The sequence below is a fragment of the Pan troglodytes genome, chromosome 1 (genome assembly GCF_028858775.2).
Source record: "Pan troglodytes isolate AG18354 chromosome 1, NHGRI_mPanTro3-v2.0_pri, whole genome shotgun sequence".
In the NCBI taxonomy this organism is placed as follows: Eukaryota; Metazoa; Chordata; class Mammalia; order Primates; family Hominidae; genus Pan; species Pan troglodytes.
The window spans coordinates 204396985-204410975 of record NC_072398.2 but is presented as its reverse complement, the minus strand read 5'-3'; the positions used below and the strand labels follow the sequence as shown (position 1 = coordinate 204410975).

The following is a 13991-nucleotide window of genomic DNA, read 5'->3' as shown; positions in this document are numbered from 1 at the left end:
CATTGCACTGCAGCCTGGGCAACAGAGCGAAACTCCATCTAATAAATAAATACATAAATAAGATTTACATTATCTCAATTGATTTTCACAACAACTCTGAGATAGATGCTGTTACTGGCCCCACTTCACAGGTAAGAAGACCGGAGCTCAGAGATGAAAGTTCATTTGCTCAATATCACATAGCCCGGGAAGAATGGAAGAATTTCAGACTGAAGAATTTAGGTGGGGAGTGGCTTTTGAGTTAGGAAGTGGCAGGGTCACCGTGGGGGAGCTGCAAGGCTTCAGGGAGGTGAATTTGACTGGGTTCAGTTGCTAAGGCAGAGGAAATGGATGCAGGAGGAAATTCTGCTGGAAACGTAGCAGGGACTGCAGAAGAGGTATAGGTCCAAATGGCAGGGTCTGGCCTTTATTACTGCACAAGGCAGGTGAGCACTAGATGATGGTGAGGTAGGAAAGTTCATTACAGTGGATTAAAGCCCAAAACAGTAGCATTAGCTTCTCTCTGCATGAGATAATGTTTTAGGGTGCATCTGATCAGACAACATGGGGGTTAAGAATGCAGGCTATGAATCCACCTGGCTGAGTCCAGGTCTTGGTGTATGAGGTTGTTGGTTGTTAACTTGTTTTCACATAGTACCCAGTCCATAGACACATTTTTCTCCTATTGTCCTTTTTTTTTTTTTTTTTTTGGAGATAGAGTCTCGCTCTTGTCACCCAGGCTGGAGTGCAGTGGCACAATCTTGGCTCACTGCAACCTCTGCCTCCCGGGTTCAAGTGACTCTCCTGCCTCAGCCTCCCAAGTAGCTGGGATTAGAGGCGCCTGTCACCACGCCTGGCTAATTTTTTTGTATTTTTAGTAGAGATGGGGTTTCACCATGTTGGCCAGGCTGGTCTCAAACTCCTGACCTCAGGTGATCCGCCCGCCTCGGCCTCCCAAAGTGCTGGGATTACAGGTGTGAGCCACCACACCCGGCCCCCATTGTCCTTTCAAAAATGTCTTTTTTGACTGGTTTATTGAAATTAGAATACCTGTGGGTTCCACACATTTCATTCAGTTGGTAAATCTCTCCCCTTTTTTTTTGAGACAGGGTCTCACTCTGTTGCCCAGGCTGGAATGCAGTGACACAATTGCAGTTCACTGCAGCCTTGACCTCCTTGCGCTCAAATGATCCTCCCACTTCAGTCTCCCAAATAGCGGGGACCACAGGCACGCACCACCACACCTGGCTAATTTTGTATTTTTTGTAGAGATGGGGTTTTGGCTTGTTGCCCAGGCTGGTCTTGAACTCTTGAGCTCAAGTGATTTGCCCACCTTGGCCTCCCAAAGTGCTGGGATTACAGGTGTAAGCCACCTTACCCAGCCTCTTTTCTTCTTTTTTAAAACTGGAGGAAAATTTGCATACAGTAGATTTCAAGGGTACATTCTGATGAATTTTGTTAAATGTGTACACCCATGTCGCCTCCACATTTAGACCTCCCTTTTTTATGCCACCGACATATTGTATATGAGTTCTGTGGAATGTCTCACATTCTGAATTTGTCTGTCGGCTGCCTCCTGGATCATTTACATTATTTCTCCATTGTCTATATTTCCTGTAAACTGCAAGTTGCTCTAACATCATTATTAGCTTCAGTTTTTTTGGGGGGATGGGAATGAGGTTCAGATGGCTAAGGTTGGGCTGAGCATGGTGGCTTATGCCTGTAATCCCAGCACTTTGGGAAGCCAAGGTGGGCAGATCACTTGAGGCCAGGAGTTCAAGACCAGCTAGGCCAATATGATGAAACCCCATCTCTACCAAAAATACAAAAATTAGCTGGGCATGGTGGCCCATGCCTGTAATCCCAGCTACTCTGGTGGCTGAGGCACAAGAATCACTTGAACCTGGGAGGCAGAGGTTGCAATGAGCTGAAATCACACCACTGCACTCCAGTCTGGATGACAGAGCAAAACCCTGTCTCAAATAAAAAATAAAAATAAAAATAAGAAGGCCAAGGTCATCCAATCTATGGAGGTACACTTCACAGTGCATTACATCCACGAGTGCACAGTGTCATGCTGCCCACCTTTTTAAATTTAATTTTATTTAATTAATTAATTTACTTATTTATTTTTGAGACGGAGTCTCGCTCTGTCGCCCAGGCTGGAGTGCGGTGGCACGATCTCAGCTCACTGCAAGCTCCGCCTCCCAGGTTCACGCCATTCTCCTGCCTCAGCCTCCCGAGTAGCTGGGACTACAGGCGCACACCGCCACACCCAGCTAATTTTTTGTATTTTTAGTAGAGACGGGGTTTCACCGTGTTAGCCAGGATGGTTTCGATCACCTGACCTTGTGATCCGCCCGCCTCGGCCTCCCAAAGAGCTGGGATACCAAGTGTGAGCCACCGCGCCCGGCCACGCTGCCCACCTTTAACCATGGCAGGTGGTAACCGTCCGATCTCCTTATTATAAAGATCCTCATCTAATGGTTTCATCCTTTCAGAATCTTGTATGAGTCGAGTATTTCATTAGGGTTGTGAAAGTGGCGATGCCTGATTATGTCTAATTTTTTAGGGGAAATTCTGTAAAAAAGAACTTTACCTCTTAACCAAAGCTCCGGTTTGGTTACCCCCTGTGCTTTTAATTGTCATGTTTGAAGTGGCTTTGGTTTTTGAAATGCCAGCGCAATAGACTAATATTTAAACGTGTCAGGTCAGAGAGTAAATGTGTTTCCTTTTTTCTGTTTTGTTCTTAAGTGAGTACTCGTTAAACTTAAAATGGTTTAGAAGACAAGCAAGCCAGTGTACCCGTGGGTCACCTGAAGCTAAAAGTAAGGAGGAACTTTCTGAAGAGGGGAGCTGCCTCCAGAGGCAGTGAGCTCCTTCCACTAGGGATGTGCAAAGCTCCAAGTATAGATAACCATTTGGTGAGGATGTTGTTGGAGGAAGTCGTCTCCTTCCTGAAGCTAGGAGTGTCTGTGTCTCCAAAGTTTCTGGCTGTTTGCTAATACCGGGGCAGATGATGAGGAATGGGAAGCTCTTCTTATTGAGATATTTGGAGGGGATACTCTGGGTTGGTTTGTCGGCAGCAGTAGCTGTGGTCTGTAAGCTGGGAATCCCACAGGAGCTGAGGGATGGGAAGGGGATGACCAGGGAGCAGGGTCCACTGGGACCCCTGTTTGTTTGAATATTATCTTTGTATTGAAGGATTGCGTGAACACCGAGAAGTGTACAAATCACAACGGACAGGTCAATAAATTTTCAAAAAGTGAATACACCTGTGTAACCAGTACCCAGCTCAATAAACAAAGCATTTCCAGTTCTCCTGGAGCCCCCCCCAACCTGAGAATAACCATCCTAAGCTAAATTCTAGTAGGTTCATTTTGCCTGTTTTTGAATTTATTTTTTTCTTTTCTTTTCTTTTCTTTTTTTTTTTTGAGATGGAGTTTTGCTCTTCTTGCCCAGGCTGGAGTGCAATGGCATGGTCTTTGGCTCACTGCAACCTCTGCCTCCCAGGTTCAAGCAATTCTCCTGCCTCAGCCTCCCAAGTAGCTGGGATTACAGGCACCTGCCACCACATCCAGCTAATTTTTGTATTTTTAGTAGAGGCGGGATTTCACCATGTTGGCCAGGCTGGTCTCGAACTCCTGACCTCAAGTGATCCACCGGTCTCGGCCTCCCAAAGTGCTGGGATTACAGGCGCGGCCCCGTTTTGGAATTTCATACAAACTTTCTCTTTTGTATCTGGCTTCTGCCATTCAATGTTGTCTTTGAGATCCATCCACATTGTTTTGTGGCTGCTGTTCATTCATTTCATTGCTGTGTACAACTCTACTGTATGTATAATTGTCCATTCTCCTGTTAATAGACACCAGATGGTTACTAGATTTTTGACTGTTACAAATAATGCTGTTGTGACATTCTATCTGTTGATTGTACACCTAGCAATGGAATTGCTGGGTCAGAGTGTTTGTGTGTTCGTCTTTAGCAGATATTGCCAAACAGTTTTCCAGAGTGCTTTTGCTAATTTACACTCCCAACAGAAGTGTGTGAGAGTTCTGGTACTTGCCAACGTTGGTATTTTTAATCTCTTCAATCATTGCCATTCTGGTGGGTGTGGAGTGGTATCTCATTGTAGCTTTTTTTTTTTTTTTTTTTTTTGAGACAGAGTCTCGCTCTGTTGCCCAGGCTGGAGTGCAGTGGTGCGATCTCGGCTCACTGCAACCTCTACCTCCTGGGTTCAAGTGATTCTCCTACCTCAGCCTCCTGAGGAGCTGGGATTACAGGCGTGCACCCACCACACCCAGCTAATTTTTTTGTATTTTTAGTAGAGACAGGGTTTCACCATGTTGGCCAAACTGTTCTCGAACTCCTGACCCCAGGTGATCCGCCCACCTCAGCCTTCCAAAGTGCTGGGATTACAGGCATGAACCACCGCGCCCGGCTCATTGTAGTTTTAATTTGCATTTTTCTGATGTTTAATGAAGTTGAGGACCTCTTCATATGTTTATTGCCATTTGGACAGCCTCTTTTATGAAATGCCTCTTCAAGTCTTTTGTCCATTTTTAAAAATTGGTTGCCTTTCCTTTGCATCCTATGTGGCAGGAGTTCATGATTTAATATGTGGAGTCTTCTTAAGTCACCAGGCTCCCTCTATGTTGTTTCTATAAAGTTGTGGACTCTATAATAGAGGGCTTCTCCCTTTAACCAGGTGATTCACTTAGAACAACTTCGCCTCTTTTTTGGCTGGTCACAGGTGCCTAAATGCACATCCTCTCACGCTGCTCCTGAAGATGCTGCTGCCACTGCTGCTAATGGCAGCTAATGCCATATGCCACTTTCCACAGGCCAGGCGGGGTTCTGTGCACTTTACATATTAACTCTTTTTTTTTTTTTTTTTGAGACAGGGTCTCACTCTGTCACCCCAGCTGGAGTACAGTGGCATGATCATGGCTCACTGCAGCCTTGACCTCCCAGGCTCAAGTGATCCTCCCTCCTCGGCAACCTGCACCCCACATAGCTAGGACTACAGGCGTGCTAGTTTAAAAATTTTTTTTTGTAGAGACAGGGTCTTACCATGTTGCCCAGGCTGGCCTCAAACTCCTGGGCTCAAGCGATTCTCCCACCTCAGCCTCCCAAACTGCTGAGATTTACAGGTGTGAGCCACTGCACCCAGCCCAGAGCCTGTGCTGCTTTGGACAGCATCTGGTCTCTAGGGTTTTTTGTTGTTGTTGTTTGTTTGTTTGTTTTTGAGACGGAGTCTAGCTCTGTCACCCAGGCTGGTGGAGTACAATGGCGCAGTCTCGGCTCACTGCAACCTCCGCCTCCCAGGTTTAGGAGATTCTCCTGCCTCAGCCTCCCGAGTAGCTGGGACTATAGATGCACGCCACCACGCCCGGCTAACTTTTGTATTTTTAGTAGAGATGGGGTTTCTCCATGTTGGTCAGGCTGGTCTTGAACTCCCAACCTTGTGATCTGCCCGCCTTGGCCTCCCAAAGTGCTGGGATTACAGGCATGAGCCACCATGCCTGGCCTGGTCTCTAGTGCTTCTTCCCAAGCAGTCACTGTGTCTTAACATCCAGCATGATAGAGGGGTTCAGTCCAAGGCAGTTCTGGGGTTACTGTGATGTCCATCATTTCCCAAGCCCTTTGCTAAATATTCCTGTCCTTCTCTATAAGCCTGGGGTTGAATACTATTATCAGCCCCATTTTACAAGTGAGGAAACTGAGGGCTACAGATGTTAAATGTCGTGCCCAAAACCACACAGCTGTGAGTGGATAGTAAAGCCAGGATTCACACCCTGGCCTGCCTGACTCCTTCCTGTGACTGGAATCCCAACTCTCCTGGAGGTCACGGCCTATTGCTCCAGTGCCTGCATTTGGCCTACACATATATTTTGTTTGGCCTGCAAGATAAGGGGTGTTTTTTGATTTGAGGTATGGTTTAGTAAGGTTTGGTAATTTGGCTGCTTTTAAAAACACTGGGTCCGAGTTGCTATGTAGTGACTGTCAGCTGGAGCCAGGTAGCTGCTGTCCTCTGTGGACTGCTTGGAGGTTCCCACTCTGCCTGGTTTCACTCATTACTTGCCCAGCCTGTTGTGATTTTCCATGCGGTGAGATGTGAGACTATACTTTTCCTCCCCCCACATACACTCCTGAGGGTCAGGTATCAGAATCACCTGTGGGGCTTTTTAAAGCTGTACTTCCCCTCCCCCATTCACCATCCCTACTATTCTGCCACTGGCAGTGGTGAGACAGTTTCCTATAGGAATTTGTAGTTTCTCTATGTTGTATTAGGGTAGGAAAAAAGATCAACAACTTGAGCCGGGCGTGGTGGCTCACGCCTGTAATCCCAGCACTTTGGGAGGCTGAGGCAGGTGGATTGCCTGAGGTCAGCAGTTCGAGACCAGCCTGGCCAACATGATGAAACCCCATCTCTACTAAAAATACAAAGAATTAGCTGGGCATGGTAGCAGATGCCTGTAATACCAGCTCCTCGGGAGGCTGAGGCAGGAGAATTGCTTGAGCCTGGGAGGCAGAGGTTGCACTGAGCCGAGATCACGCCATTGCACTCCAGCCTGGGCAACAAAAGCAAAACTCCATCTCAAAAAAATAAATTAATTTAAAAAAAAGGTCAACTTCCATATCCCTGTGTCCCAGTAGTGTCATGTGTGCCACACTAAACTGGAAAGACTATGGAATTCAGGTCAGAACTGGGTTCTGGTCTTGCCTCTGCCTCTAACCTACATGCAAGTCAGTTGTCCTCTCAGGCTGGGCGTAGTGGCTCACACCTGTAATCCCAGCACTTTTGGGAGGCCAAGGTGGGAAGATCACTTGAGGCCAGAGTTTAAAACCAGCCTAGCCAACAGGGTGAAACCCTGTCTCTATAATACAAAAATTAGCCAGGCATGGTGGTGCACACCTGTAATTCCAGCTAACTGGGAAGCTGAGACATGAGAATTGCTTGAACCTGGGAGACAGAGGTTGCAGTGATCCAAGATTGTGCTGCTGGCGAGACTCCATCTCAAAACAAAAAAGAAAATTGTCCTCTCAGAGCTTTGGTTTTCTCCTCTGTAAAATGGAGCTAATAATTCCTGTCCACCCGCCGAGGTGCAGTGGGTGGCTCCAGTGAGATCACGACTGGTAACATTCTTTGTAAACTGGGAGTTCACTTGTGCAGGGTAGTTGGTGTCCTCAGCCAAGCTGAGCATCCCTGACCTCTAGGTAGAGTCCACATTCCTGGGGGCCTGGCCTTGTGCTGTGGGCATACGATTGTGTTTGAAGGAGAGAGCCCACGGGACTTTCTCCAAGGCTTGGATACAGTGTGTTGCTGGGGCCACTCTAACAGTGTGGCCCTTTCCCCCTCATCTACCTGGCACTCTTCTCCCTATGGAGGTGGACTGTGCTGGGCCATGTCTACCTTCTCCACGGGCTCCACGGGCATTGCTGGAGGGCTTGGAGATCAACTGAGACTATGAAAAGACTATCTGAATAAAACCAACTAACCTGCAAAACTCTACTAATCTAACCTGCAAGGTATCTGTCTCTGTGTTTCAGAGGTGTGATTTGTTCATTCATTGCACAAAGTTCACTTAGCATTTGCTCTGTGCTAGGCCCTGCACTGGGTGCTGAAGGTGAACGGGCATTCCACAGACATAGGGTTATGATCGTTACCGAAGGAGCCCCTGGTGGCCTGAGCTCAGGGCACCTGAGGGATGCAATGGACAGTGAGGCTGGAACAGATGATGGCTGTGCCTCCCATGTTAGGGTAGGGACTTTGGGCTTTATCTTGCAGGTAGGGAGCCTTTGAAGGTTTTTTGACAATGCCCAGGGAGGTTCCATTAGCTTAGGGGAGGAGGAGCAGGAAGATGAGAACATGAGGAGTTTAGTGTGGGATGTGTTGAGTTTGAGGCTCTGTGGAACATCCAGTGGTTGCCGTGTGGTAGGCAGTTGGATTTATGAGCCAAGACTCAGGAAAAGTTCTGGACTAGGGTTAGAGATCTGAGAGGTATTGGTAGTTGATAGTTAGAGGATTGACTATGAATGGAACTGTACAGGCCAGGCACAGTTACTCACACCTTTAATCCCAGCACTTTGAGAGGCCCAGGCAGGAGGATCACTTGAGCCCAGCGGTTCAAGAGCAGCCTGGGCAACATAGCGAGACCCTGTCTCTGCAAAAAATGTTTTAAAAATTAGCTGGGTGTGGTGGCACATGCCTCTAGTCCCAGCTACTTGCGAGGTCGAGGTGGGAGGATCACTTGAGCTCAGAGATTGAGGCTGCAGTGAGCCATGAATCATGCTGCTGTACTCCAGCCTGGGCAACACAGACCCTGTCTCAAAACAAAACAAAACAAAAAAGCCTTACAGAGTGTGGGGAGGAGAAGAATGAAATGTGGGGTGGTTCAGCCCCCTCAAGTTACAGATGAGCAAACAGGGCCCAGAGGAAAGCCGTTTGCTTATGGCCTCAGCAGTAAGTGTCATTCATCCATTCATTCAACAGATATTTATTGAATACCTGCCATGTACTAGGAGCTAGTTTAAGTGCTGGGATACAGCAGTGAGCAAAACACTCAGGGAGCTTACATGCCGGTGGGCAGACTCAGAAAACAAATTAAATATTATGTTAAGTAGTGGGAAGTGCTACAGATAAAAGTAAAGCAGTGTATTCTTTGATTTTAAAGATAAGGAAAATAGGGCCAGGTGTGGTGGCTCACGCCTGTAATCCCAGCACTTTGGGAGGCTGAGGCAGGCAGATCACTTGAGGTCAGGAGTTTGAGACCAGCCTGACCAACATGGTGAAACCCCATCTCTACTAAAAATACAAAAATCAGCCAGCCATGGCGGCGGGTGCCTGTAATCCCAGCTACTTGGGAGGCTGAGGCAGGAGAATCGCTTGAACCCGGGAGGCGGAGGCTGCAGTGATCTGAGGTCGTGCCACTGCACTCCAGCCTGGGCGACAGAGGAAGACTCCATCTCAAAAAAAAAAAAAAAGACTTTTAAGATTTTGACCTAAGTAACAGAAGGATGGAGTTGCCACAAGGTAAGATTATGTGATGAGTAGGTTTTAGGGGAGAATTGAGAGTTCAGTTTTGACAGGTTAACTTAGAGCTACCTGTAGACACCTACACAGAGTCAGTAGCAGCAGCAATAAGACCATCATTTCAGCCCCTTCCCCTTCTCTCAGATGCCAGGTCCATGCACCCGTCCCTCTGCACCCTGTCTGTGTAGCTTTCTAATCTCTGGCCGCTGACCTGGGCCACTAGCCGCCTCCCCACACTGAGAACTGACCCCAGCCCCCTGCCCCTAGGTTGTGCACAGGGACCTGAAGCCCAGCAACATCCTGTATGTGGACGAGTCCGGGAATCCCGAGTGCCTGCGCATCTGTGACTTTGGTTTTGCCAAACAGCTGCGGGCTGAGAATGGGCTCCTCATGACACCTTGCTACACAGCCAACTTTGTGGCGCCTGAGGTGAGTGGCCCAGCCTCCTCAGCTGTAAGAGTGAGGGGGAATTGGAGGCCTTGTGCCCCCTCCCAGAGGCCCCACATTAGCCGGGACTCCAGTCTCTGTGACCTTGGCCCAGCTGGCAAGGGAAGATCTAGCCTGGGACCCTTGTCCTGCCCTTGAGGGGAGTAGCAGGAAACATCTGTGGCGACTTTCTACTGCCCCCCCAGACTGACCACCTCCCCTGCCCTGTTGCCAGGTGCTGAAGCGCCAGGGCTACGATGAAGGCTGCGACATCTGGAGCCTGGGCATTCTGCTGTACACCATGCTGGCAGGGTGAGTGCCCCTGGCCTGGACCCTTCCCCACTCCTGCAGCCCTAGCACTTGGGCTGAGTGGTGCTTGTCTGATAGGAATGGCTCAGCCAGCCCCGCCCCAGGATGGTCTGGAAACAGAGACATGCTCCTGCCTCCAGGAGCTCTACCTTGGGAGTACCCCATCTGAGGGGGAGACACAGTCTCCCACCGCAGCCCCAGCCCCAGTATGGAGGCCAGAGTCTGTACCCAGACCGTGCGGGCTTTTCTGCAGATACACTCCATTTGCCAACGGTCCCAGTGACACACCAGAGGAAATCCTAACCCGGATCGGCAGTGGGAAGTTTACCCTCAGTGGGGGAAATTGGAACACAGTTTCAGAGACAGCCAAGGTGAGTCTGTACGGCCTGCGTGGGCTTATTTGGAGGAGGGAGGCAGGGTCCCATCCTAGGGCTTTTCAGCAGTTCATGAACAGCCTCATTTCTCCAAGCGGATGTTCCACAAATCCCTGTTGCTGTATTTCTCCAAGCGGAAGATTCCCAGGCAGACCACCACCACCTCCGCACCTTGTTGGGGTAACCTGGTGATCATTCATTGACCCTTCTCATTCTGGACCCTGTGGGGCACTGAGGGCTGCATCATCACAGTCCCGGCTTTGTGGAAACGTAGTGTAATGAGGGATACAGGTTTGCACACAAGGGGCAGAGATGCCTGGAGGCACAGATAGGCGGACGCTCTTGGCCAGGGGTGTGGACCGTGGAGACACAGAGCAGAGCAACTGGCCATGCCAAGCAGAGCCTCCTCGGAGGAAGTAGCATGTGAGCTTTCAGTATTAGCAACAGTTCTTGGTCACTGGGAACCTGTATGCCAGACAGAGTTGAACCCTCTATGTACGGCCGGCCACCTCACATCAACCTGTGAGGCAGGGAGTGGTTATTCCTATTTCTCAGCAGGGAAACTGAGGCTCAGAGAGTTGAAGGAACTTGCCCAGGGCACTCATTTGATGAGTGCAGAAGGCAGGTTTTGAACCTGAATCTGTCTGAGCCCAAACCTGAGGCTTTTCCCACCTTCCCACATGGCTTTTTGAAGGCAAAGGAGAAATGGAAGGGTGTTCCAGGACGAAGGGCCTAGAGCAGCAAAGGCCCAGCGACAGGAACCTTGGCTGTGTGCGGGGAGCCCTGGAGCAGAGTGGAGAATGGATCCCAGGGGCTGCTGCAAGGGTTCAGGCGGGAGCTAGCAGGAGATGGTTGCCCTCCTGTGCCCCATCAGGGGCCTGCTCCCCTGCAGCCCTCCCACAACCCCCTTGCCCACTGTGTCCCCAGGACCTGGTGTCCAAGATGCTACACGTGGATCCCCACCAGCGCCTCACAGCTAAGCAGGTTCTGCAGCATCCATGGGTCACCCAGAAAGACAAGCTTCCCCAAAGCCAGCTGTCCCACCAGGACCTACAGCTTGTGAAGGTATGGCCACCCTTGGGCTGCTGGGCATCTGGGGGGTCAGCCCAAGGTGGCATGGTCAGGGACTTGTGGAAGAGCCAGGCAATGCCATGTCTGTACCAAGCACCATGAGGTGGAACATAGGAGAAGAAGACACAGCCCTGCCGTCAGGGAGCCTAACATGCTACAGTGTCATGGTGCACTCACAGCCCCCAATCCTCTGGAAGACACAGCTGCTGACCTCTGAACCCTCCAGTCTGATGGGGGAGGCAGGACCCATGACCATAAAGGACCACTGAGGCTGGATTAACAGTGGGCTAGGCTGGGCGCGGTGGCTCACACCTGTAATCCCAGCACTTTGGGAGGCTGAGGTGGGTGGATCACGAGGTCAGGAGTTCAAGACCAGCCTGACCAAGATGGTGAAACCCCATCTCTACTAAAAATACAAAAATTAGCCAGGCGTGGTGGCAAGCGCCTGTAATCCCAGCCATTTGGGAGGCTGAGACAGGAGAATCGCTTGAACCCTGGGGGCGGAGGTTGCAGTAAGCCAAGATTGTGCCATTGCGTTCCAGCCTGGGTGACAGAGTGAGAGTGTATCTCAAAAAAAAAACAAAAAAAAAAAACGAAAACAAAACCAAAAAAAGTGGTCTGTGGAACACTGAGAGGGGCTGGCCTACCCTTGGGGCATGGATCCCCTCCCCACTACATCTCCCACCATTGTGACCTGACTTCCCCACTTCTCTTTCAGGGAGCCATGGCTGCCACGTACTCTGCACTCAACAGCTCCAAGCCCACCCCCCAGCTGAAGCCCATCGAGTCATCCATCCTGGCCCAGCGGCGAGTGAGGAAGTTGCCATCCACCACCCTGTGAGGCACCAGGGCATTCAGGCCACAGGGCGGTGCTAGCTTGACAGAGTCAGCATGCTTCCCAGAGGGAGCAGGCCGGAACCACAGGGCCAGAGGGAGCTGGAACCCGAGGGGCCGGGGAAGCTGCCAGCCCAGAACACCCCTAATGAGGGTGTGAGAAGTGCCTTCTCCTTCCCCAGGATGGACTCTTCTCAGCTCAGGCTCTGCTGGTGGAAAGCGATTCACTGTATAAACTTTTTTTTATGAAAAAAATGGCATCAACCACCATGGATTTTTACAAGATCCATTTGCCTTTCTGGGAGCAGAAACAGCCATTGCGGCCCCAGGAGGGGAACTGAGTCACGCTGGGGCTCTCTGAGACTCTTTAGAGCAGCTTTGGGATCCCACCCTGGGGACCCCCACGATTGGCCATCTGTAGCCATCTGCACACACCTCCGAGACAGTCCAGTGTCACCTCTCTCAGAGCATCTGGCTGTTTAGCAGAACTCATTCTATCCCCAATCAGCTCCTTTTCCGTTCTGTTCTGCTGGGAGTTCTAGAACCACTTCCTGCTACAGGAGGGGACTCAAGTCCTGCTGGCTTCCAGCTTCAGGCACCAGCATCCACCTTGGCTCTGCCAGTGGATCCCCTGCGGTCAGGCTGGGCAGCCCCAGAGAGAGGATGTGGAAAGCACTTTTTGGCTGACTTCATTTGGGGTTGGCAACAGGACAGAGTTCACAGGAGGCCAGTGGGCGGGCCATGAGGGACAGGGTCTTTTTTCATTTCTTCCTCAGCTGGTTACTCAGGGTTCATCTGTCCATGGCCTTTCTAATAAACTGTTGAGTTGAAGCACGCTCTCCTCCACTCTTCATCCCTGAATTTACCCTCTCTCTGCTATCGGATGTTGAAGACATTGGCAGTGACAGAAAATGGGCCAGGACCAGTTAGCCCAGCTGCTTGGAACCAGGTCATCTGGGGAGTGTGTGGGAATCCCGCTGGCCTGGCCCACGTGTTCCTGCCAGGGGATTCCATTATGGTGTTGATAACAGTATTATTAGCCAATGGTGACCAAGTGCCAGGCACTATGCCTGGGCCTCACATGAATATCTCATTTAATCTTAACCCTGTGAGGTAGATGCTCTGTATTATCCCTGTTTTATAGATGGGGAAACAGGCTCAAGTTGGGGAATGACATTTTCTCATGCAGTATTTTCTGAGCACTCATTCTGGCCCTGTTCTGGATGCTGGTGAACCAGGTAAAGAACAAGGTCATTGTGTCCAGGGGTCTTACTTCCCAGTAGGGGAAACGGACACTTAACAAGCCATGGTCAGCTACTGATAAGACACATACAGAATTAAACTGGGGTGAGATATTGGGTAATCAGGGAAGGCCATTCTGGGGAGGTAACCCAGGAGCTGAGATCTGAATGGTGAGAAGGGGTCAGCCAAGACTGGTAGGCAGAGGGCAGTCAGGACAAAGGCCATGAGGGGGAAACAAGCTTGGTGTGCTCAGGGATGAGAGGAGGCTGATGTAGCTGTGACCCCAGAGCCAGGCGTTTGCCCAAGATGAGGCTGGAAAGGAGGCAGAGGCCAGTTATGCTAGGCACTGTAAGCCAGGATTAGGCGTGCATTTAATTCTGAGTGAGGCGCAAGCTCCTAAAATAATTTGAGCAGGAAAGTGACATGATTTGATCATGATTTGATTCACATTTTTAAAAGATCACTCTGGGCCAGGTACAGTGGTTCACGCCTGTTATCCCACCACTTTGGGAGGCCGAGGCAGGCAGATCACTTGAGGTCAGGAGTTCAAGACCAGCCTGGCCAACATGGCGAAACTCTCTCTATTAGAAATACAAAAATTAGCTGGGTGTGATGGCGCATGCTCCCACCCATCAGCTCGCAAGGCTGAGGCATGAGAATTGCTTGAACCTGGGAGGCAGAGGTTGCAGTGAGCCGCGATCGCACCACTGCACTCCAGC

At 50.1% G+C, this 13991-nt stretch overlaps 1 protein-coding gene across 7 annotated transcripts in view; it reads left to right on the top strand.

Annotated features, from left to right (window-relative positions):
- The window catches only part of RPS6KA1 (ribosomal protein S6 kinase A1), a 45248-nt gene extending 32387 nt beyond the window's left edge, over positions 1-12861 (top strand). For all 7 annotated transcript variants that reach the window (XM_003307903.6, XM_009451404.4, XM_009451397.5 and 4 more), the window contains 5 exons: positions 9284-9445; positions 9678-9754; positions 10005-10122; positions 11053-11190; positions 11915-12861. In XM_003307903.6, the coding sequence (XP_003307951.1) occupies positions 9284-9445; positions 9678-9754; positions 10005-10122; positions 11053-11190; positions 11915-12037 (618 nt within the window). In that variant the 3' untranslated portion in view covers positions 12038-12861. The remainder of the gene's footprint in view (positions 1-9283; positions 9446-9677; positions 9755-10004; positions 10123-11052; positions 11191-11914) is intronic.
- The last annotated feature ends 1130 nt before the right edge of the window (positions 12862-13991 follow it).